At 43.0% G+C, this 25,912-nt stretch overlaps 1 protein-coding gene across 3 annotated transcripts; it reads right to left on the minus strand.

The window, feature by feature from the left end:
* Positions 1-1,539: 1,539 nt before the first annotated feature.
* Positions 1,540-25,826, minus strand: SGTA (small glutamine rich tetratricopeptide repeat co-chaperone alpha). Of its 3 annotated transcripts, none has more exons than XM_033082543.1 (12): positions 25,762-25,826; positions 21,102-21,230; positions 18,912-19,015; positions 18,692-18,776; positions 16,587-16,686; positions 14,158-14,262; positions 9,268-9,406; positions 8,308-8,370; positions 6,680-6,717; positions 4,825-4,914; positions 3,348-3,463; positions 1,540-1,704 (listed from the first exon to the last, which is right to left on the minus strand). In XM_033082543.1, exons 2-11 carry the CDS (start codon positions 21,199-21,201, stop codon positions 3,349-3,351), a joined length of 939 nt encoding a protein of 312 aa, XP_032938434.1. In that variant the 5' UTR covers positions 21,202-21,230; positions 25,762-25,826; the 3' UTR covers positions 1,540-1,704; position 3,348. The 3 variants fall into 3 exon arrangements, with proteins under 3 accessions (XP_032938434.1, XP_032938437.1, XP_032938436.1); XM_033082546.1 differs by having other exon boundaries at positions 25,773-25,792; XM_033082545.2 differs by lacking the exon at positions 25,762-25,826 and having other exon boundaries at positions 21,102-21,323.
* Positions 25,827-25,912: the final 86 nt, after the last annotated feature.

Here is a 25,912-nt window from a genome sequence, read left to right on the forward strand (position 1 = left end):
ACCTGGAATTCAGGGATGGGAAAAACTCAACGCAAAGAGGTGGAAAAATAAAAAAATAAGAAGAAGGAAACAGCACAAAATGAGCTCAGTGGTTTCCTTATTTTTGGAATATTCTGGAATATTTTCCTTTCCAGCCTCAAATTCCTTTGGTGAGGCTACAAAAAAGCAGCTGGGGAGAAATTAAAGGCAATTTGGGGAAGGAGAAATGGGGAATAAAATAGAAATCTTAAAAAGAAAATTATTATTTTTTATGCTGTAGGAACACAGAGAATTCGTGCTGGGAATGACCAAAAATTGGGAAAAATGGGATTAAAATGGGATAAAAATGGGATAAAAATGGGATAAAAATGGGATAAAAATGGGATAAAAATGGGATAAAAATGGGATAAAAATGAGATAAAAATGAAATAAAACAGAGCCCTGAACACACAGAAAGTTCTGGAAAAACCTGAGCACAAGGGGATAACAACCAAAGTGTCCAAATGGTTTTATTCCTCACGAGTGACACGAACCACATGAATTCCACGGAGCCCTGACCCAAAAAAAAATCACTTTTTTCCATGATTTTTTCCGTCTCCCGAACGTTCCAGAAGGGCTCCTCCACCCCCAGGAGCCAAAAAATCGGATTTAAATCCATTTTGGATTTTAAAAAAATCCCTCTGGTGGGATTTGAGGCAGCTCCAGGAGTTGCTCCCTGCTCAAATCCCGGATTTTTGGATCCAAAATTCGGATCCAAATTGGGATTTTTTTGGGTTCCCTCCGTCCCTACCCCAGCCAGGCCGATCAAGGACATGCAATTAAAAAAAAAAAATCAAAATAATTCGGCAAAAAACTCCTTGAAACACACTAAAAACATCTTCATTCCCTCCCTGCCCACGTTCCATGGGAGAAATTCCCATTTTTTTTTTCCAAAATGGGATTTTTCCAGGATTTTTTGGGATTTGAAAAAAGAAAAAAAAGCCCAAAAATGCCTGGGGGAGGTTCAGTCCTGAGGGGAGCAGCAAAATTCCCAAAAATCCCAGATTTGGAGCAAAATCATTCCCAGAAGGTGGAAAAATCCCAGGAATTCCAGGCTGGGGATGAGCAGGGACTCAAACACTTCTTGGAAGTGGTTCCCAAAAAAGGGAGAAAAAAAAATATGAAGAATTTGCTTGGAAATCCTCCAAAAAAAAAGCGAGAAAAATTTAAAATAAATCCCCTCCTTTCCCCCAGGCAGCAAATTGGGGAATTTGCCAGAGGAATTGTGGTAGTTTGGGTGGGAAATTGGGGAAAAAACAAAAAACAAAAAAAACCCCAAAAAAACAAAAAGCAAAACAAAAAAACCCCAAAAAACAAAAACAAAAAACCCCAAAAAACCAAAAGCAAAAACAAACAAAAAAAACCCCACAAAAAAAACCAAAACCAAAAAACCACCAAAAAACAAAAAAGAAAAAAACAAAAACAAAATAAAAAAGAGAAAAAAATTAAAAAGAAACCAAGAAAAAAATCCCAAAAAACCCCAAACTCACCCCCCCAAAAAACAAAAAAATACCCCAAAAAAACCCCAAAAAAGCCAAAAAAAATTAAAAAGGGGGGAAAAAAAAGGAGGGGAAAATGAGAACTGGGGGGGACATGCAGGGACTGGGGACTGTTCTGCTTTTTCTCCATTCTGGGTTTGGGATTTTTCCCTCTCGGACACTTCCAAGGGCAGAAATCCTGGAACGGCTGCAGGGAGAGGAAACAAAATTTAGTTGGGTTGGAATTTATTTTTATTGATATATATAATAAATATATTTATTTATAGTATTTTAGCTGGTGTATTTGTATTTGTTTTATGTAAATCGAGCTTATTTTCAATTTTATTCGGATTTTTTTACTTCATTTTTGTTGAATTTATTTTATTTCAATCAAATTTTCTTTTAAATTTTATTTGGATTTTTAACTTCATTTTTATTTTATGTCAACTTTTTAATTTAATTTAATTTAATTTAATTTAAATCTAATTTATTTTAAATTTTGATTTTTTAAACTTAATTTTTAATGTCAATTTTAATTTTTATTTATTTCAATGTAATTTTTTTAAAATTGAATTGATTTTTATTTATAATTAACTTTATTTTCTTTTTAATTTTTAATTTAAATAATTTAATTTTATATTTAAATTTTTAAAATTATTTAATTTAAATTTATTTTATTGTTTTAATTTTTATTTCTAAACTTCTATCAATGTTAGTTAATTTCTATTTTATTTTCATTATTTTAATTTATTTTATTTCAATTTATTTCAATCTAATTTATTTTAAACTCAATTGACATTCATTTATTTTACTTCAATCTATTTTTATTTCATGTTTAACTTATTTTAATTTAATTTTATTTCAAATCTAATTTTGTAAAAAATTTCATTTTTTTCAATTTAAACAAAAACAATAATTTAAATTCCATTGTTTAAAAATGACTTTAATCTCATTTCAATTGTAATTAAATAATTAATTCTGGCTGTTCCCTGTCAGGAATTCTGGTTGTTCTCGACAGGAATTCCGGCTGTTCCCAATGGGAATTCCAGCTGTTCCCCAGTGGAATTCTGGCTGTTCCCCAAAGGGAATTCCAGCTGTTCCTGACAGGAATTCTGGCTGTTCCCAATGGGAATTCCGGCTATTTCCATCGGGAATTCCGGCTGTTCTCAACACAATTCCAGGTGTTCCTGACACAATTCCGCCTGTTCCTGACAGGAATTCCGGCTGTTCCCAACGGGAATTCCGGCTGTTCCCTGTCAGCAATTCCGGCTGTTCCCTATCAGGAATTCTGGCTGTTCCCATCGGGGATTCCGGCTGTTCCCCAATGGGAATTCCAGCTGTTCCCTGTCACGAATTCCGGCTGTTCTCTGTCAGGGATTCTGGCTGTTCCCCAACAGGAATTCCAGCTGTTCCCAACACAATTCCAGCTGTTCCCCATGGAATTCCGGCTGTTCCCTGTCAGGAATTCCGGCTGTTCCCAATGGGATTCCAACTGTTCCCTGTCAGGAATTCCAGCTGTTCCCATCAAAAATTCCAGCTGTTCCCAAAGGGAATTCCGGCTGTTCCCTGTCAGGAATTCCAGCTGTTCCCATCAAAAATTCCAGCTGTTCCCTGTCAGGAATTCCGGCTGTTCCCAACGGGAATTCCAGCTATTCCCCATGGAATTCCAGCTGTTCCCAATGGGAATTCCGCCTGTTCCTGACACAATTCCGGCTGTTCCCTATGGAATTCCGCCTGTTCCTGACAGGAATTCCGGCTGTTCCCAACACAATTCCGCCTGTTCCCAACACAATTCCACCTGTTCCCAACACAATTCCGCCTGTTCCCATCAGGAATTCCGGCTGTTCCCACCTCACTCCTGCTGCTCCTCATTGCTGGCGCTCGGGGTCCGGCTGCGGATTTGGCTGCGGAGCTGCTCGATGAGCTCGGGGTTCTGCTGCTGCATCTGCTGCGCAAACTGCTGACCCCTGGGACACGGGGACAGCCGGACATCAGGGACAGCGGGGACACGGGGACATCAGGGACAGTGGGGACAGCCGGACATCAGGGACAGCGGGGACACGGGGACAGCCGGGACAGAGGGGACAGCGGGGACACGGGGGACAGCGGGGACATCAGGGACAGCGGGGACACGGGGACAGCCGGGACAGAGGGGACAGCGGGGACAGCCGGACATCAGGGACAGCGGGGACACGGGGGACAGTGGGGACATCAGGGACAGCGGGGACACGGGGACAGCCGGGACAGAGGGGACAGCCGGGACAGAGGGGACAGTGGGCACAGAGGGGACAGCCGGACATCAGGGACAGAGGGGACATCAGGGACAGACGGACATCAGGGGGGACAGCAGGGACACAGTGGGGACAGCAGGGACATCAGTGTCCCCAGCATTGTCCCCACAATTGTCCCCACGCTGTCCCTATGATCGAACCCAGCATGTCTCTAGGCCTGTCCCCACAATTGTGTCCAGGATTGTCCCCCAGGCCTGTCCCCACAATGTCCCCAGTCTGTCCCCAGCATTGTCCCCAGGATTATCCCCCAGGCTGTCCCCCAGTGTCCCCAGGCTGTCCCCTCACACTCACGCCTGGATCAGGCTGTCCCCAGGCTGTCCCCAGGATTATCCCCATGTTGTCCCCAGGCTGTCCTCATGATTGTCACCAGGCCCGTCCCCAGCATGACCCTACTACTGTCCCCATGATGTCCCCAGGATTCTCCACCATAATGTCCCCAGGCTGTGCCCACAATTGTCCCCAAGGTTATCCCCCAGGATTGTCCCCACATTGTCCCCACAACATCTCCAGGCTGTCCCCAATCTGTCCCCAGAATTGTCCCCAGGATTATCCCCAGGCTGTCCCCACTGTCCCCATGCTGTCCCCCAATGTCCCCAGGCTGTCCTCCAATTCCCCAGGCTGTCCCCACTGTCCTCAGGCTGTCCCCTGATGTCCCCAGGTTGTCTCCACAATGTCCCCAAAGTCCCCAGGCTGTCCCCCCTGACTCACGCCTGGATCAGGCTGGCCCCACAATGTCCCCAGGCTGTCCCCAATGTCCCCAGGCTGTCCCCAGGCTGTCCCCTGATGTTCCCAGGCTGTCCCCAAGCTGTCTCCACAATGTCCCCAGTCTGTCCCCACAATGTCCCCAGGCTGTCCCCAGGCTGTCCCCAGTGTCCCCCCCAACTCACGCCTGGATCAGGCCGTCCCCACTGTCCCCAGGCTGTCCCCAGGCTGTCCCCACCGTCCCCACACTGTCCCCACTGTCCCCAGGCTGTCCCCACTGTCCCCAGGCTGTCCCCACTGTCCCCAGGTTGTCCCCAATGTCCCCCCCCACTCACGCCTGGATCAGGCTGGCCAGGTCGTTGGTGGAGGGGCTGCTCCCGGTCGCTCCCATGGCGTTGTGGCCTCCCGAGATCATCCCGGACATTCTGTGAGGGGAAAAACGGGTCAGGATGGGAAAAAATCCCAGAAAATCCCAAAAACCACCTGGGAATGGGAGCAGCTTCCCACCCTGGGAATTCCCTGCACCAGCTGTAATAAATAATCAAGCTGAACAATAAATAAGAATAATTATAATAATGTCAATATTCCTGGATTTATGGAATTACAGCCCTGCTCGTTCCCTGCCCTGCACCCACAACAGAATTCCCTGGATTCCCTCCAGGGCTGTATCCAGATGGGATTTCCAATGGGAGCTGAGTGGTCTCATCCCAAAATCCAAGGATTTGGGGGCTCCAGAGGGTCCCTCCCTCCTGCCACGCCCCGCAGGGATGCTCAGGAATGGCCTGAGCCCTCCTTGGATTTATCAATTTATCCATTTTCCTAAAATACTGGGAGCTGCTCCTCACAACCATCCAGGAATGGGAATATTCCTGTTTTAACCCAGCTGGGAAATCCTGAAATCCCATAAAGCTGCAGCAGAGCCAATTCCAGGCTGTGACCCAATCCATCCCATGGATCCCAAACCATGGATCCCATCCCATGGATCCCATCCCATGGATCCCATCCCATGGATTCCACTGATCCCATCCCATGGATCCCATGGATCCCACTGATCCCATCCCATCCATCTCAAAAATCCCATGCATCCCATTGATCCCATCCCACCCTGTCCCATGGATCTCATCCCATCCCATGGATTCCATCCCATGGATCCCATTGATCCCATCCTATCTCATGGATCCCATTGATCTCATTCCATCCCACAGATTCCATGGATCCCATTGATTCTATCCCATGGATTCTACTGATCCCATCCCATCCCATCCCATGGATCCCATCCCATGGATCCCACTGATACAATTCCATCCCATGTATCCCATCCCATAGATTCCATGGATTCCATCCCATGGATCCCATCCCATGGATCCCATTGATGCAATTCCATCCCATGTATCCCATCCCATAGATTCCATGGATTCCATCCCATGGATCCCATCCCATCCATCTCAACAATCCCATGGATCCCATCCCAAAGATCCCATTGATCCCATCCCATGGATCCCATCCCAACAATCCCATCCCATCCCACGGATCCCACTGCATGACATTCCATCCCATGGATCCCATCCTATAGATCCCATCCCATGGATCCCATCCCATCTCAATGACCCCATCCCACCAATCCCACTGCTCCCATTCATCCCATGGATCCCACCCCATCCATGTCAACAATCCCATGGATCCCATCCCAACAATCCCATGGATTCCACCCCATCCCACCGATCCCATTTCATCAATCTCATCCCAACAATCCCATCCCATCCATCTCAACAATCCCATGGATTCCATCCCATGGATCCCATCCCATCCCATCCCATCCCATCCCATTGATCCCATCCCATTGATCCCATCCCATTGATCCCATCCCATCCCATCCCATCGATCCCATCCCAAGGATCCCATCCCATCCCATGGATCTCATTCATCCCATCGATCCCATCCCATCCCATGGATCTCATTAATCCCATCCCATCCCATCCCATTGATCCCATCCCATCCCATCCCATTGATCCCATCCCATGGATCCCATCCCATCCCATCCCATCCCATCCCATCCCATGGATCCCATCCCATTGATCCCATCCCATCCCATTCCACATTCCTGGCCCCAATTCCCTCCTGCTCCCACCCAGGCAAGGCCAAACCCCACAAATTCCAAGAGGGAATCAGGAACAGTGGGATCTGACTCACAGCTGCTGTACTTGGGGGTTGTTCATGAGGTTTGAGGCCTGTAAAAAATAAAAATAAAAAACATATAAATATATAAACCAGCCCACTGGAATAAAAGAATAAAATAAAAATAATAAATAAAACCCAACACTTTTATTTGAATTGTTAGAATCCTTAAAGAGTGCTCATAAGTTGATATGCCCCTCAATAATAATAATTATATATAAAAATTATATAATAATGATTATTAATAATAATTATGGGGAAAACTGTTAATTAAATAAAGGAATTTTTGCATAATGATCAGAATTCCATTCTCCTGGGTGGGTGAGTGGGTGATCACTGTGACATCAAGGCCACAAAAAAAACTTCCTTACAGAGGAAATTCTCCTCTTCCAAATAACTTAGTAAAAGACTATTTTAAAAATAATAAACTAAGTAATTTTCTGTATGTTTTTAAAAAAATAAAATAGTGTGGGGGGAGGGAAAGTGGTCCCAAGTTTTATTCTGAGTTTTTTTTTCCTTATAGTTTCTAATAATAAAGTTTTTCTTTGTGCCATTTAAACTGGTTTTGCCTTCCTCCTGATCCTATCTCACAACATAAAAATGTCAAATTAATAAACCAAACCCTCTGCATTAATCAGAGATTCTGCCCAGTTTGAAACTGAAACCAGGACACCGGGTCAGGCAGCAGGGACAGAGCAGGATCAGCCCCAAAGGGAAGGTGGGAAAGGCTGGGAATCCTTGGGAAAAGGGGGGAAAGGGGAGGAAAAGTGGGGGGAAAAGGGGGCTCCATCCCAAGGAATTCCAGCTGGGAAAAACTCCCAGAGAGAATCCATCCCAGGGAATTCCATGTGGGACACAGAGCTCCCAAGGAGGCTCAATTCCAAGGAATTTCAGCTGGGAAAAAATCCCAGAGAGAATCCATCCCAAGGAATTCCATGTGAGGAGAGTTCTCAGGGAGGCTCCATCCCAAGGAATTCCAGCTGGGAAAAGCTCCCAGAGACAATCCATCCCAAGGAATTCATGTGAGGAGACCCTGGAGGTCCCAAGGTGGCTCCATCCCAAGGAATTCCACCAGGGAAAAGCTCCCAGAGAGAATCTATCCCAAGGAATTCCAGCTGGGAGACACTGGAGCTCCTGGAGAGGATCCATCTCAAGGAATTCCATGTGAGGAGAGTTCTCAGGGAGGCTCCATCCCAAGGAATTCCAGCTGGGAAAAGCTTCCAGAGGGGATCCATCCCAAGGAATTCCATGTGAGGAGAGCTCCTGGAAAAGCTCCATCCCAAAGGATTCCATGTGGGGAGACACCAGAACTCCTGGAGAGGCTCCACCCCAAGGAATTCCAGATGGGAAAAGGTCACAGAGAGAGCCCATCCCGAGGAATTCCAGCTGGGACACACCAGGGGTCTCAGAGAGGTTCCATCCCAAGGAATTCCAGGTGGGAAAAGCTCCCAGAGAGGCTCCATCCCAGGGAATTCCATGTGGGACACCCCAGGGCTCCCAGGGAGGCTCCATCCCAAGGAATTCCAGCTGGGAGACACTGGAGCTCCCAGAGAGGATCCATCTCAAGGAATTCCATGTGAGGAGAGTTCTCAGGGAGGCTCCATCCCAGGGAATCCCCTCTCCCAGGATCCCAGGACCCTCACCATGCTCATGAAGCCGGGGTTGTTCAGCAATCCCGCCAGGTCGAACCCTCCGGGGCCGCCGGTCTGCAGGGGAGCAACCAGAGCTGCTGCCATTCCCAAATCAATCATTCCCAAATCAATCATTCCCAAATCAAATCATTCCCAAATCAATCATTCCCAAAATCAAATAATTCCCAAAACCATTCCCCAAATCAATCATTCCCCAAAATCAAATAATTCCCAAATCAATCATTCCCAAATCATTCCCACAATCATTCCCCAAATCAGTCCCAAAATCATCCCCACAATAATTCCCAAATAATTCCAAAATCATTCCCAAAATAATTCCCAAATAATTCCCAAATAATCCCCAAATCATTCCCAAAATCATTCCCAAAATAATTATCCAAATAATTCCCAAATCATTCCCAAATCAAATAATTCCCAAAACCATTCCCCAAATCAATCATTCCCCAAATCATCCCCAAATCGTTCCCCAAATCATTCCCAACATAATTCCCAACAAAACCCAAACAAAAAAACCAAATAAATAAACTAAAAAAAACAAACAAAAACCAAACAAAAAACCCAAACAAAAACCCAAATAAATAAATTTTAAAAACCAAACGAAAAACTCAAATAAATAAATTTTAAAAACAAAAAAAACCCAAACAAAAACCAAACAAAAAACTCAAATAAATAAATTTTAAAAACCAAACAAAAAACAAACAAACAAAAAACCCAAATAAATTTTAAAAATCACACAAAAAACCAAACAAAAAACCCAAATAAATAAATTTTAAAACCCAAAAAAACCCAAACAAAAATCAAACAAAAAACCCAAATAAATAAATTTTAAAAACCAAACAAGAAACATTTTTAACAACCCCCAAGCAGCACCTGCTGCTTTTAGAGTGCAAAAAAAACCCCCCAAAAAACCAAAAATAAACAAAAAATAAACTTGAATCCAAATAAACTCACTGGGCTGGGAGTCTCCTTCATTTTCTGTTCTGCTATTTTCAGGTTGGATTTATAAGTTTCATTTTCTGGGTCCAACTCCAGAGCTTTTTTGTAATAAACAACGGCTTCTGTGTGTTTGTTCAGGCTGGACAGGGCCAGGCTGGGCAGAAAAGCAAAATTCAAATTATTCAGGGTTTTTTTGGGTCATTTTTTAAATCAAAATGTCCTCAACAAGTTGGTAAAAATTTTTAAAAATTGAATTTTTTTTGTCCTGAAAAGCTGCAACAGCAAGAATTGTTCAGAGATGAAAATTCCTTGGAAAGAAAATAAAATTTAAAGTCACTGAGGGGATTTTTGGATCATTTTTTAAATCAAATTGTCCTCAACAACGTGGTAAAAATTTTAAAAAATTGAATTTTTTTTGTCCTGAAAAGCTGCAACAACAGGAATTATTCAGGGGGTGAAAATTCCATCAGGAAAGAAAATAAAAATGAAAATCATTGAGGGGTTTTGGGGTCATTTTTTAAAATCCAATTGTCCTCATCAACTTTCTGAAAATTGAGAAATAAAAAATTTTCAGGGATTCAAAATTCCAGTAGGAATAAAATAAAATTCAAACTCACTGAGGAGATTTTTGACCACTTTTTAAATTCAATTTTTGTCCTCACCAACTTCCTAAAAATTGAAAAATAAAAAAAAATTCAGGGATTCAAAATTCCAGCAGGAAAGAAAATAAAAATTAAAATCATTGAGAGGATTTTTGGTCACTTTTAAAATCCAATTTTTGTCCTCACCAACTTCGTAAAAATTGAAAAATATGGAATTTTCTCCACTCTAAACCTCTGAAACTGCAGGAAATTTTTCCTGGAGGAACAGAGTGATCCAATCTCAGTTCTGGGGTGTCCAAGGAATCAAAAATTCCAACAGGAAAGAAAACAAAAATCAAAGCCACTGATGAGTTGTTTTATCCAATTTTTGTCCTCATCAACTTCGTAAAAATTGAAATATATTGAATTTTCTCCATCCTAAAAAGCTGAACCTGCAGGATTTTTTTCCTGGTAGAACAGACTGATCCAATCTCAATTCTGGGGTGTTCAGGAATCAAAAATTCCAGCAGGAAAGAAAATAACATCAAAACCACTGAGGGAATTTTTGCCACTTATTTTATCCAATTTCTGTCCCCACCTACATCGCAAAAATAGAAAAATATTAAATTTTCTTGTTGAAAGTGCAGGAATTTTTTCCTGGTGGAACAGAGTGATCAAATCTCTGCTCTGGGGTGTCCAGGTACTCAAAATCCCAGCAGGAAAAAAACCAAAAATCAAAGACACAAAGGGGTTTTTTGTCCCTTCTTTTATCCAATTTTTGTCATCACCAACTTCCTAAAAATTGAAAAATAAGAATTTTTCCCGCTGCAACTGCAGGAATTTTCTCCTGGTGGAACAGAGTGATAAAATCTCAGTTCTGGGGTGTTCAGGGATTCAAAAATTTCAGCAGGAAAGAAAATAAAATTCAAAGCCACTGACGAGTTGTTTTATCCAATTTTTGTTCTCACCAAATTTTTAAAAATTGAAAAATATTAAATTTTCTTCATTCTAAACCCCTGAAAGAGCAGGAATTTTTTCTTGGTGGAACAGAGTGATCAAATCTCTGCTCTGGGGTGTCCAGGGACTCAAAATCACAGAGGAAAGAAAATAAAATCAAAGACACAGAGGGGTTTTTTGTCCCTTCTTTTATCCAATTTCTGTCATCACCAACTTCCTAAAAATTGAAAAATAAGAATTTTTCCCGCTGAAGTTGCAGGATTTTTTTCCTGGTGGAACAGAGTGCTCAAATCTCTGCTCTGGGGTGTTCAGGGACCCAAAATCCCAGGGAAAAGAAAATAAAATCAAAGCCACTGAGGGAATTTTTGCCACTTATTTTATCCAATTTCTGTCCCCACCTACATCGCAAAAATAGAAAAATATTGAATTTTCTTGCTGAAACTGCAGGAATTTTTTCCTGGTGGAACAGAGTGATGAAATCGCAGTTCTGGGGTGTCCAGGGCCCCAAAATCCCAGAGGAAATGTGGGGATTTGGGGATTTGGGAGCTGCTCTCACCCCATCCTGCCGGAGGTTTTGCTGTGGGTGGGGTCAATGCTGATAAGAAAATCAAAATCACTGAAAATTTTTCTGTCATTTATTTTATCCAATTGTTGTCATCACCAACTTTTTAAAAATTGAGAAATAAGAAATTTTCAGGGATTCAAAATTCCAGCAGGAATAAAATAAAATTCAAAGCCACAGAGGGGTTTTTGTCCCTTGTTTTAGCCAATTGTCCTCATCACCAACTTCACAAAAATTGAAAAATATTAAATTTTCTTGCTGAAACTGCAGGAAATTCCCCCTGGTGGAACAGAGGTCTAGGGTGTTCAGGGATCCAAAATTCCAACAGGAAAGAACACAAAAATCAAAGCCACTGAGATGTTGTTTTATCCAATTTTTGTCCTCATCAACTTCGTAAAAATTGAAATATATTGAATTTTCTCCATCCTAAAAAGCTGAACCTGCAGGAATTTTTTCCTGGTAGAACAGACTGATCCAATCTCAATTCTGGGGTGTTCAAGGACCCAAAATTCCAGCAGGAAAGAAAATAAAATCAAAGACACTGAGGGGGTTTTTGTCCCTTGTTTTATCCAATTTCTGTCCCCACCAAATTCGTAAAAATAGAAAAATATTAAATTTTCTTGTTGAGACTGCAGGAATTTTTTCCTGGTGGAACAGAGTGATCAAATCCCTGCTCTGGGGTGTCCAGGTACTCAAAATTCCAGCAGGAAAAAAAACAAAAATCAAAGACACAGAGGGGTTTTTTGTCCCTTCTTTTATCCAATTTTTGTCATCACCAACTTCCTAAAAATTGAAAAATAAGAATTTTTCCCGCTGAAGCTGCAGGAAATTTTTCCTGGTGGAACAGAGTGATCAAATCTCTGCTCTGGGGTGTTCAGGGACCCAAAATCCCAGGGAAAAGAAAATAAAATTCAAAGCCACAGAGGGGATTTTTGTCACTTGTTTAATCCAATTGTCATCATCACCAGCATCGTAAAAATTGAAAAATATTAAATTTTCCTGCTGAAACTGCAGGAAATTTCCCCTGGTGGAACAGAGTGAACAAATCTCATTTCTGGGATGTTCAGGAATCAAAAATTCCAGCAGGAAAGAAAACAAAAATCAAAGCCACTGAGTTGTTGTTTTATCCAATTTTTGTCCTCACCAAATTTGTAAAAATTGAAAAATATTAAATTTTCTTCATTCTAAACCCCTGAAAGTGCAGGAATTTTTTCCTGGTGGAACAGAGTGCTCAAATCCCTGCTCTGGGGTGTCCAGGGACTCAAAATCACAGAGGAAAGAAAATAAAATTCAAAGTCACTGAGGGGTTTTAGTCCCTTGTTTTATCCAATTTTTGTCCTCACCTACATCACAAAAATAGAAAAATATTAAATTTTCTTGTTGAAAGTGCAGGAATTTTTTCCTGGTGGAACAGAGTGCTGAAATCTCAGTTCTGGGATGCTCAGGGATTCAAAATCCCAGCAGGAAAAAAAAACAAAAATCAAAGACACAGAGGGGTTTTTTGTCCCTTCTTTTATCCAATTTTTGTCATCACCAACTTCCTAAAAATTGAAAAATAAGATTTTTCCCGCTGAAGCTGCAGGATTTTTTTCCTGGTGGAACAGAGTGATCAAATCTCTGCTCTGGGGTGTTCAGGGACCCAAAATCCCAGGGAAAAGAAAATAAAATTCAAAGCCACTGAGGGGATTTTTGTCACTTGTTTTAGCCAATTGTCGTCATCATCAACTTCACAAAAATTGAAAAATATTAAATTTTCTTGCTGAAGCTGCAGGAAATTTCCCCTGGTGGAACAGAGGTCTAGGGTGTTCAGGGATTGAAAATTCCAACAGGAAAGAAAATAAAATTCAAAGCTACTGAGGGGATTTTATGCACCTTGTTTTATCCAATTTCTGTCCCCACCAAATTCATAAAAATTGAAAAATATTGAATTTTAATCCCTGGACCTGCAGGAGTTTTTTCCTGGTGGAACAGAGTGCTCAAATCCCTGTTCTGGGGTGTTCAGGGACCCAAAATCCCAGAGGAAATGTGGGGATTTGGGAATTTGGGAGCTGTCTCACCCCATCCTGCCGCAGGCTTTGCTGTAGGCAGGGAAAAAGTCACTGGGGGTATTTTCTGTCATTTAATTTATCCAATTGTTGTCCTCACCAACTTTTTAAAAATTGAAAAATAAGAAATTTTCAGGGATTCAAAATTCCAGCAGGAATAAAATAAAATTCAAAGCCACTGAGGGGATTTTCTGTCCCTTGTTTTATTCAATTGTCGTCATCACCAACATCGTAAAAATAGAAAAATATGGAATTTTCCTGCTGCAACTACAGGAAATTTTTCCTGGTGGAACACAGTGATGAAATCTCAGTTCTGGGGTGTTCAGGAACCCAAAATTCCAGCAGGAAAGAAAACAAAAATCAAAGCCACTGAGTTGTTGTTTTATCCAATTTTTGTCCTCACCAAATTTGTAAAAATTGAAAAATATTGAATTTTCACCACTCTAAACCCCTGAAAGTGCAGGAATTTTTTCCTGGTGGAACAGAGTGATGAAATCTCAGTTCTGGGGTGTCCAGGAACCCAAAATTCCAACAGGAAACAAAATAAAATTCAAAGCCACTGAGGGGTTTTTGTCCCTTGTTTTATCCAATTATCCTCATCACCAACTTCACAAAAATAGAAAAACATTAAATTTTCTTGCTGAGACTGCAGGAAATTTTTCCTGGTGGAACAGAGTGATCCAATCTCTGCTCTGGGGTGTCCAGGGACCCAAAATCCCAGAGGAAATGTGGGGATTTGGGGATTTGGGGGCTGTCTCACCCCATCCTGCCGTAGGCTTTGCTGTAGCTGGGGTCGATGCCGATGGCGCGCTCGCAGTCCCGCACGGCCCCCGCGTAATTGCCCAGCTTGCTGTAGGCAGCAGCTCTGAAAAATAAAAATAATAATAATAATAAATTGTAATTAAAATAATAATAATAAAAATAATAATATAAAAATAATAATATAAAAATAATTTAAATAATAATAATAATAATAACAATAAGGAATAAAACACTCAGGGAATGCTGAGAGCTGACAGGAGGTGACAGGGGGTGACAGGAGGTGACACCAGATGACATTCCTGACTGTCCCCTTGTCCCCAGATCCCTCTGGCCTGGCTGGTGTGACAGTTCCTGTGGGGCAGGGGGTGACAGGAGATGGCAGGAGGTGATACCAGATGACACTCCTGACTGTCCCTGTCCCCAGACCCCTCTGGCCTGGCTGGTGTCACAGTTCCTGTGGGGCAGGAGGTGACAGGGGATGGCAGCAGGTGACACCAGGGGACACCAGATGACACTCCTGACTGTCCCCTTGTGCCCAGACCCCTCTGGCCTGGCTGGTGTCACAGTTCCTGTGGGGCAGGGGGTGACAGGGGATGGTAGGGGATGGCAGGTGACACTAGGGGACACTCCTGACTGTCCCTGTCCCCAGACCCCGCTGGCCTGGCTGGTGTCACAGTTCCTGCGGGGCAGGGAGGTGACAGGGGATGGCAGGTGACACTAGGGGACACCAGGGGACACTCCTGACTGTCCCTGTCCCCAGACCCCGCTGGCCTGGCTGGTGTCACAGTTCCTGTGGGGCAGGAGGTGACAGGGGATGGCAGGTGACACTAGGGGACACCAGGGGACACTCCTGACTGTCCCTGTCCCCAGACCCCGCTGGCCTGGCTGGTGTCACAGTTCTGCGGGGCAGGGGGTGACAGGGGATGGCAGGGAGGTGACAGGTGACACTCCTGACTGTCCCTGTCCCTCTGGCCTGGTTGGTGTCACAGTTCCTGCAGGGCAGGGAGGTGACAGGGGATGGCAGGAGGTGACACCAGATGACACCAGGTGACATCAGGGGACACCAGAGGACACTCCTGACTGTCCCCTTGTCCCCAGATCCCTCTGGCCTGGCTGGTGTGACAGTTCCTGTGGGGCAGGGGGTGACAGGGGATGGCAGGAGGTGACAGGTGACACTCCTGAGTGTCCCTGTCCCCATGTCCCTCTGGCCTGGCTGGTGTGACAGTTCCTGTGGGGTAGCGGGTGACAGGGAGGTGACAGGTGACACTCCTGAGTGTCCCTGTCCCCATGTCCCTCTGGCCTGGCTGTGTCCCAGGGGACAGCCAGGAGCTGCCCCAGAATCTTATTATTCTTATTATTCTTATTATTCTTAATAATAATAATTATTCTTATTATTCTTATTAGTCTAAGAATAATAGGAATACCAGGACTAATTCTTATTCTTATTATTCTTATTATTCTTAAGAATAATAATTATTCTTATTATTCTTATTGGTCTAAGAATAATAGGAATAAGAATAAGAATAAATAGGAATAATAAGAAGAATAATAGGAATAATAAGAATAGGAATAATAGCACTAATTCTTATTATTCTTACTATTCTTACTATTCTTAAGAATAATAATTATTCTTATTATTCTTATTAGTCTAAGAATAATAGGAATAAGAATAAGAATAAATAGGAATAATAAGAATAAGAGCAATACTAGGACTAATTCTATTCTTATTATTCTTATTATTCTTACCATTCTTAAGAATAATAATTCTTATTATTTTTCTTATTATTCTAAGAATAATAGGAATAAGAAGAAGACTAATAGGAATAATAAGAATAACAGGACTAATAACAAGAATAGCTAGGACTAATTCTTATTCTTATTATTCTTAAGAATAATTATTATTCTTATTATTCTTATTAGTCTAAGAATAAGGGGAATAATAAGAAGAATAAATAGGAATAATAAGAATAATAGGCATAACAAGAATAATAGGAATACTAGGACTAATTTTTATTCTTCATTTTCCTATTATTCTTACTATTCTTAATAATAATAATTATTATTATTCTAAAAATAATAGGAATAATAATAAGAATAATAGGAATAATAGGAATACCAGGACTAATTCTACTCTTATTATTCTTACTATTTTTAATTATGTTCTAATTATAATTATTCTTATTATTCTAAGAATAATAATAGGACTAATAAGAAAAAGTAAGGAGGAGTAAGGGAGAGTAAGGAGGAGTAAGGGGAAGAAAGAAAAAATAAGAATAAAAAAGAAAAAAAATTAGAAATATAATAAGAAAAATATAACCAAGCAAGGCAGGAGCAAACTCTCAGTGGTGTTTCCATTAATCCTGGCTCTAAAAGCAGACACAGAATTAAGCCAAGCTCTAAGCCAAGCCCAGCCAAGCCCAGCCTTACCTGTTGCAGAAATAAACAGCATTGGCTGGGTTTAACTCGATGGCTTTGCCATAAAAACTCACAGCAGCCTCAAAGTTCTCTGCCTTCATTTGGTCGTTTCCTTTGGGAAAAAAATGGAATTTTTCAAATTTAATTGTTCTCAACAACTCCCTAAAAATGGAAAAATGTGAATTGGAAATTGTCCTGGAAAGCTGGAACAGCAGGAATTTTTCAGGGGTTTAAAATTCTGGATTTAAAATTCCAGAAAATAAAAATCAAAGTCACTGAGGGGATTTTGGGTCACTTTTTAAATCCAATTGTCCCCATCACCTTTCTGAAAATTGAGAAATAAGAAATTTTCAGGGAGGCAAAATCCCACTAAGAAAGAAAATAAAATTCAAACTCCTTGGGGGGATTTTCTGTCACTTGTTTTATCCACTTGCTGTCCTGACCAACTACCTAAAAATTGAAAAATAAGAAATTTTTCTCCACCCTAAAAAGCTGAAACAGGATTTTTTTCCAAAGATTTAAAATTCCAGTAGGAAAGAAAATAAAATTCAAAGTTACTGAGGGGTTTTGGGTCATTTTTAAAATCCAATTGTCCCCACTAAACTTTGTAAAAATTGAAAAATGTGAAATTTTCTCCATCATGAAAAGATGCAACAGCAGGAATTATTCAGGGAGTGAAAATTCCCTGAAAAGAAAATAAAAATTAAAGTAACTGAGGGGATTTTTTTGGGTCACTTTTTAAATCTACTTGTACCCATCACCTTTCTGAAAATTGAGAAAAAAGAAATTTCCAGGGAGTCAAAATTCCAGCAGGAATAAAATAAAATTCAAACTCAATGGGGGGATTTTCTGCCACTTGTTTTATCCAATTGCTCTCCTGACCAACTTCCTAAAAATTTAAAAATAATTTTCTCCACCTTAAAAAGCTGAAACAGTAGGAATTATTCAGGGAGTGAAAATTCCCTGGAAAGAAAATAAAAATTAAAATCACTGAGGGGATTTTTGGTCACTTTTTAAACCTAATTGTCCCCATCACCTTTCTGAAAACTGAGAAATAAGAAATTTTCAAGGATTCAAAATTCCAGCAGGAATAAAATAAAATTCAAACTCACAGAGGGGATTTTGGGTCATTTTTTAAATTTACTTGTACCCATCACCTTTCTGAAATTGGAGAAATAAAAAAATTTCAAGGATTCAAAATTTCAGCAGGAATGAAATAAAATTCAAAGACACTGGGGGGATTTTCTGCCACTTGTTTTATCCAATTGTTGTCCTGACCAACTTCCTAAAAATTGAAAAATATGAAATTTTCTCCACCTTAAAAAGCTGAAACAGCAGGAATTATGCAGGGAGTGAAAATTCCCTGGAAAGAAAATAAAAATTAAAATCACTGAGGGGATTTTTGGGGTAATTTCTAAAATTCAATTGTCTCCATCATCTTTCTGAAAATTGAGAAATAAAACATTTTCAAGGATTCAAAATTTCAGCAGGAATAAAATAAAATTCAAAGTCACTGGGGGGATTTTCTGCCACTTGTTTTATCCAATTGCTGTCCCCAACAACTTCCTAAAAATTGAAAAATATGAAATTTTCTCCACCTTAAAAAGCGGCAACATCAAGAATCATTCAGGGAATGAAAATTCCCTGAAAAGAAAATAAAAATTAAAGTCATGGGGGGATTTTTGGTCACTTTTTAAATCCAATTGTCCCCATCACCTTTCTGAAAATTGAGAAATAAGAAATTTTCAGAGAGGCAAAATTCCAGCAGGAATAAAATAAAATTCAAAATCACTGAGGGGATTTTTGGGTCACTTTTTAAATCTAATTGTACCCATCAGCTTTCTGAAAATTGAGAAATAAGAAATTTTCAGAGAGGCAAAATTCCAGCAGGAATAAAATAAAATTCAAACTCACTGAGGGAATTTTGGGTCATTTTAAAATCCAATTTTTGGGATTAAAACCACACTGATCCATCCCTGCAGCCCCAGCAGAGCAAGAAACAAAAATAAAAAATTGCTTTTTTTTTTTCCCCCCTCAATTCCAAGCATTCCCCAGCTGCCAGGGAATTAAAATCCCTTCTTAATTAGCAGCAAATTTAATTATCCAGGGTTTGGTACCTTCAGTTTTGAGTCTTTCAGCCTCAGCCACGTCGTCTTCTGAGGGGGTGACGGGCTCTGAGTTCGTTCTGGAATGTTCCAGCTCCTTCCAAGAACAGGGAAAAACTCAGGTGAGAATTCCCAAAATTCCCATTTATCCCAATCCTCCTCCCACACTGCTCAGAGGGAGAAAATCCAGCAGAAAAATCAGAGAAAATTGAATTTTTTTTTGGGTTCTCACCTTCCCTACCACAGCTTCAAAGATTTCAGGAAGGGTTTGGGACACAGCCAGCCCTTGGTCTTCCATGGAGACCCCAAATGCTGTTTCCAGGCACTGGATGGCCACTGGAAAAGGAGAATTAATTAATAATTGATAAATATTTATGGATTTATTATGGTCATCACTCTATCAAAAAAAAAAGAAAAAATATCACAATATTTTCCCCACACCAAATGGGATTTTTGGGGATGCATCCTCAGATTTTGGCAAAATTAGGTCATTAATTAACAAATATTTAATATATTTATTATGTTCATCACTCTATCTCATCTCTAAAAAAAACCCAGGAAAATAAAAGCTCCCAAAAATTCACATTTACATCCCAATATTTTCCCCCAGGATTGTCCCTCCCACCTCACATCAGGACAAACCCACAAATCAAGGATTAAACCTTGAGGAAACCTTTTAAAAAAATCTTTTTAAGAGCCAAGTGTTCTTTGGAAAGGTCTGGAAAAATATTGGGGGACAGGATTTTGGGGAGTAGGAGAGGAAAAAACAAAAGGGAAAAAGAAAAGGAAAAAAAATCTACCTCAAAAGAAAAAATCCAGCCCAAAAGGAAAATCCACCCCAAAAGGGAAAAATTCAAACCCTAAAAGGAAAAAAATCCACCCCAAAGGGAAAAATCCAACCTAAAAGGAAAAATCCAAAAAGGAAAAATCCACCCCAAAAGGAAAAAATTTAAACCCTAAAAGGAAAAATACAATTCCATAAGTAAAAAAATCCACTCCAAAAGGAAAAATCCAAAAGGAAAAATCCAAAAGGAAAAATCCACCCCCAAAGGAAAAAATCCAATTCCAAAAGGAAAAATTCAAACTCTAAAAGGAAGAAATCCACCCCAAAGGGAAAAAATCCAAAAGGGAAAAATCCATTCCCAAAATGAAAAATCCACACCAAAAGGAAAAAAATCCACCCCAAAAGGGAAAAATTCAAACCCTAAAAGGAAAAATACAATTCCATAAGTAAAAAAATCCACTCCAAAAGGAAAAATCCAAAAGGAAAAATTCAAACCCTAAAAGGAAAAATTCAAACCCTAAAAGGAAAAATCCACCCTAAAAGGAAAAATCCAAAAGGGGAAAATTCACTCCAAAAGGAAAAATCCAAAAAGAAAAATCCATCCCAAAAGGAAAAATTCAAACCCTAAAAGGAAAAATCCACCCCAAAACAAAAAATCCACCCCAAAATTGCAGCAAGGTTCAGCACTGGGAGCAGAAAAAAGGGAAAAATCTCCCAAATTGTCCCAAATTTTGGGCCACAAAAGGGAAAAATTCCCCCAAAGGGAAAAATTCAAACCATAAAAGGAAAAAATCCACCCTAAAAGGAAAAATTCAAAGGGGAAAAATTCACTCCAAAAGGAAAAATCCAAAAAGAAAAATCCATCCCAAAAGGAAAAATTCAAACCCTAAAAGGGAAAATTCAAACCCTAAAAGGAAAAATCCACTCCAAAAGGAAAATCCACTCCCAAAAGGAAAAAAATCCACAAGGAAAAATCTACCCCAAAAGGAAAAACCCAACCCAAAAGGGAAAAATCTACCCTAAAAGGAAAAATTCAATCCCTAAAAAGGAAAAATCCACTCCAAAAGGAAAAAATCCACTCCAAAGGGAAAAATCCACCCCAAAAGGAAAAATTCAAACCCTAAAAGGAAAAATTCAAACCCCAAATGGAAAGAATCCACCCCCAAAAGGAAAAATTCACCCCAAAAGGGAAAAATTCAATTTCAAAAGGAAAAGAATTCACCCCAAAAGGAAAAAATCCATCCCAAAAGGAAAAATCCACTCCCAAAATTAAAAATCCACCCCAAAAGAAAAAATTCAAAAGGGAAAAATCCACTCCAAAAGGAAAAATTTAAACCTTAAAAGGAAAAATTCTATCCCTAAAAGGAAAAAATCCATTCCCAAAAGGGAAAAATCCACCCCAAAAGGAAAAATTCAAACCCTAAAAGGAAAAATTCAATCCCCAAAAGGAAAAATCCACCCCAAAGGGAAAAATCCACTTCAAAATGAAAAAATCCCCTCCCAAAAGGAAAAAAATCCAATCCTCAAAAGGAAAAAATCCACCCCAAAAGGGAAAAATTCAAACCCTAAAAGGAAAAATCCTGGGAGCAGAAAAAAGGGAAAAAACTCCCAAATTATCCCAAATTTTGGGTCCCAAACCTTCCAAACTCTCCTGCGCGTCCGGGGACATGGAGCCGCTCTGGAGCTGGGTGTGCAGGAACTGGATGATGGAAAAGGCCAAACGCTTCTGCTCTGCCATGCTGGGACTGGGAGGGCTCCAAAATCACCCTGGGGAGAGAAATTGGGGTTCAGAAAATACAGAGCTTCCAAAAACACCCTGGGGAGAGAAATTGGAGATTCAGAATAAAGGGGTTCCAAAAAATCACCCTGGGGGAGAGAGAAATTGGAAATTCAAAGGGTAAAGGGATTCTAAAAACACCCTGGGGAGACAGAAATTGGGGGTTCAGAGGGTACAGAGCTGCCAAAATCACCCTGGGGAGAGAGAAATTTGGGTTCAGAGTAAAGGGGTTCCAAAAAACATCCTGGGGGGACAGAAATGAGGGGGTCAGAAGGTAAAGGGGTTCTAAAAATCACACTGGGACAAGAGAAATAGGGGACTCAGAGAGTACAGGGCTTCAAAAATCACTCTGGGGGGAGAGAAATTGGGGGGTTGGAGGGTAAAGGGGTTCTAAAAATCACCCTGGGGACACAGAAATTGGGGATTCAGAGTAAAGGGGTTCCAAAATATCACCCTGGGGAGAGAGAAATGGGGAATTCAAAGGGTAAAGGGGTTCTAAAATCACTCTGGGGAGACAGAAATTGGGGATTCAGAGGGTACAGAGCTGCTAAAAATCACCCTGGGAGAGAGAAATTGGGGTTCAGATTAAAGGGGTTCTAAAATCACCCTGGGGAGACAGAAATTGGAGATTCAGAAAATACAGAGCTTCCAAAAACACTCTGGGGAGAGAGAAATGGGGGGTTCAGATTAAAGGGGTTCCAAAAAAATCACCCTGGGGAGAGAGAAATTTGGGATTCAGAGGGTACAGAGCTGCCAAAATCACCCTGGGGGAACAGAAATTGGGGTTCAGAGTAAAGGGGTTCTAAAATCACCCTGGGGAGAGAAATTGGAGATTCAGAAAGTACAGAGCTTCCAAAAACACTCTGGGGAGAGAGAAATGGGGGGTTCAGATTAAAGGGGTTCCACAAAATCACCCTGGTGGAGAGAGAAATTGGAGGTCAGAGGGTAAAGGGGTTCCAAAAAAATAACTCTGGGGATAGAAATGGGGGGTTCAGAGGGTACAGAGCTGCTAAAAATCACCCTGGGGAGAGAGAAATTGGGGGTTCAGAGGGCACAGAGCTGCTAAATACACCCTGGGGAGAGAGAAATGGGGGATTCAGAATAAAGGGGTTCCAAAAAATCACCCTGGGGGGACAGAAATTGGGAATTCAAAGGGTAAAGGGGTTCTAAAATCACCCTGGGGAGAGAAAAATTGGGGATTCAGAGAGTACAGGGCTTCAAAAATCACTCTGGGGAGAGAGAAATGGGGGGGTCAGAGGGTAAAGGGGTTCTAAAAATCATTCTGGGGAAAGAGAAATTGGGAATTCAAAGGGTAAAGGGGTTCTAAAAACACTCTGGGGAGAGAGAAATTGGGGGTTCAGAGTAAAGGGGTTCCAAAATAACACCCTGGGGGGAGAGAAATTGGGAATGCAAAGGGTAAAGGGGTTCTAAAATCACCCTGGGGACACAGAAATTGGGGATTCAGAGTAAAGGGGTTCCAAAAAATCACCCTGGGGGGAGAGAAATTGGGGGTTCAGAGAATACAGAGCTGCCAAAATCATCCTGGGGGGACAGAAATTGGGGGTTCAAAGGGTAAAGGGGCTCTAAAAATTACCCTAGGGAGAGAGAAATTGGGGTTCAGAGAATACAGAGCTGCCAAAATCACCCTGGGGAGGAAGAAATATGGGGTCAAAGGGTACAGAGCTGCCACAAATCACTCTGGGGGGACAGAAATTGGGGGGTCAGAGGGTAAATGGATTCTAAAAACATCCTGGGGACACAGAAATTGGGGATTCAGAGTAAAGGGGCTCCAAAAAATAACTCTGGGGAGACAGAAATGGGGGGGTCAAAGGGTAAAGGGTTCTAAAATCACCCTGGGGAGACAGAAATTTGGGTTCAGATTAAAGGAGTTCCAAAAAATCACCCTGGGTAAAGAGAAATTGGGGGGCCAGAGGGTACAGAGCTGCCAAAAACACCCTGGGGAGAGGGAAATTTGGGATTCAGAGAGTACAGAGCTTTCTAAAATCACCCTGGGGAGACAGAAATTGGGGGTTCAGAGAGTACAGGGCTTCAAAAATCACTCTGGGGAGAGAGAAAGGAGGGGTCAGAGGGTAAAGGGTTCTAAAAATCACCCTGGGGAGAGAGATTCAAAGGGTAAAGGGATTCTAAAAACACCCTGGGGACACAGAAATTGGGAATTCAGATTAAAGGGGTTCCAAAATATCACCCTGGGGAGAGAGAAAGGAGGGGTCAGAGAGTAAAGAGCTTACAAAAATCACCCTGGGGAGAGAGAAATTGGGGGGGGGGGGGTCAGAGGGTAAAGGGGTTCTAAAAACATCCTGGGGAGACAAAAATTAGGGATACAGAGTAAAGGGGTTCTAAAATTGCTCTGGGGAGAGAGGAATTGGGAATTCAAAGGCTAAAGGTGTTCTAAAAACACTCTGGGGAGACAAAAATTGGGAATTCAAAGGCTAAGGGTGTTCTAAAATCATCCTGGGGAGACAAAAATGGGGGATTCAAAGAGTGAAAGGCAAAGGGTTTTGGAAGCTCCTGGCTTGGGAAAAAAAAATTCCTGGAGAGGCAGAAATTGGGGATTCACAGAGTACAGGGCTTCCAAAACAAAAAAAAAAACAAACAATCAAAAAAAAAAAAAACAAAAAAAACCAAAAAACCAAACCAGAGGGTTTTTGCTGCTGCTGTCCCTGGGTGAGTTCTGGGGGAGCAGAGAGCTCCTGAGGAGGCCAGGAGGGGTTTGGGGGGTGGGGGAGCTGCTCAGGGCTGGGGAAGAGCTCCAGAAACTTCCTGAGATTGTCTGGGAATTCTCCAGGCTTGGATTCTCCCCCTGATGTTCTTTGGGAATTCTCCAGGACTGGATTCACTCCTGGATGTTCTTCAGGAATTCTCCAGGTCTGGATTCTCCCTCTGATGTTCTTTAGGGATTCTCCAGTCCTGGATTCCACCTACTGATATTGTTTGGGAATTCTCCAGGCCTGGGTTCACCCCCTGATGCTCTTTAGGAATTCTCCAGACCTAGATTTACCCTCTGATATTGTCTGGGAATTCTCCAGGCCTGGATTCTCCCTCTGATGTTCTTTGGGAATTCTCCAGGCCTGGATTCTCCCTCTGATGTAATTTAGGAATTCTCCAGGCCTGAATTCATCCCCTGAGATTGTTTAGGAATTCTCCAGACCTGGATTCGATGTTCTTTAGGAATTCTCCAGGTCTGGATTCACCCCAAGGTTCTTTAGGGATTCTCCAGACCTGGATTCACTCCCTGATGTTCTTTAGGAATTCTCCAGACCCGGATTCTCCCTCTGCTTGGCACAACCCCACAAAGGGAAGCACCCCAGGCTGTGAAACCCAAGAGCACTGAGGATTTCTCCAGTAAAAATTCCCAATTTTCTGCTCCCTGAGCACGGCTGGGTCCTGAAACCAAAGCCCAGAGCAGGAATTTGGCAGCCCCGGTAGCCAGGGCTGTCCCGGCAGGGAAAAAAGGAGCAAACCCCAAATCAGAGACCCCAAAAAGCACAGCCCGAGGCTGGGAACTCCCAGATCCCGAGGGAGTCCAGCTCCAGCTCCGCTACCCCGATCGTGAATTGGGTTTGTAGCACACCGGGAAAACCAGCTCGGTATCACGGGAGTCCAACAGAACCGAACCGGGCCCGACAGCCCCGGGGCACCGGAACAGCCCCGGGGCACCGGAACAGCCCCGGGGCACCGGAACAGCCCCGGGGCACCGGAACAGCCCCGGGGCACCGGAACAGCCCCGGGGCACCGGAACAGCCCCGGGCCCGTCCGAGCTCCCGTTCCCACCGGGAGGGGAAGGCACCGATCCGGCTGTGCCCCCAAAGCCCCGGGAAACCGCATGGAGCCTCCCCCGGTGCACACAACCGGGGATCCCGGGAAACTGCACGGAACGTCCCCCGGGGGTCAGAACCGGGGATCCCCAGGAAACCGCACGGAGCATCCCCCGGTGAACAACAACCGGGGGGCACAACCGGGACAGCCCCGGGAAACCGCACGGAGCCTCCCCCGGGGGTCAGAACCGGGGATCCCGGAGCCTCCTCGGTGCACACAACCGGGGACCCCGGGAGCACCGCACGGAGCCTCCCCCGGTGCACACAACCGGGGATCCCGGAGCCTCCCCCGTGCACACAGCCGGAGATCCCGGAGCCTCCCCCGTGCTCACAACCGGGGATCCCGGCCCAGCCCCGGCAGCACCGCCGGGTCCCTCCGGTGCCTCCACCGGGAGGGGCAGCTCCGGCACCAGCAGTAGCGGAAACAGAGAAGTCCCACCGGGAGGCACAGCCCGGTACGTCCCGTCCTGCCCGGTCCCGCCCCCTCAGGCCCCGGTGCAGCCGGTGCCGGCCGGTGCCGCTGTCCCCCAGGCGGAGCAGCACTGTGGCTGCCGGCGGGGAGCACGGCCCGGCAGCGGTGGGGCTGCAGGCGGAGGGGTCCCGGCGGAGGCCCCGTCCCGGTGTGCCCCGCTGTCCCCCGCTTTCCCCCGGTGTCCCCCGGTGTCCCCGCTCCCCCCGCGCTCACCGGACACTCGCCTGGGCCGGGCGCGCTCCCGCACTGCGCATGCGCCCCGCCCTCCGCGCGCCGGCGCCGCTGCGGCCCCGCCCCTCCCTATAGCACGGAGGGGGAGTGGCTTACAGCGGAAACCCCGCCCACACCGGGACCATAGAGATGT

This window comes from Catharus ustulatus, chromosome 29 (genome assembly GCF_009819885.2).
Source record: "Catharus ustulatus isolate bCatUst1 chromosome 29, bCatUst1.pri.v2, whole genome shotgun sequence".
In the NCBI taxonomy this organism is placed as follows: Eukaryota; Metazoa; Chordata; class Aves; order Passeriformes; family Turdidae; genus Catharus; species Catharus ustulatus.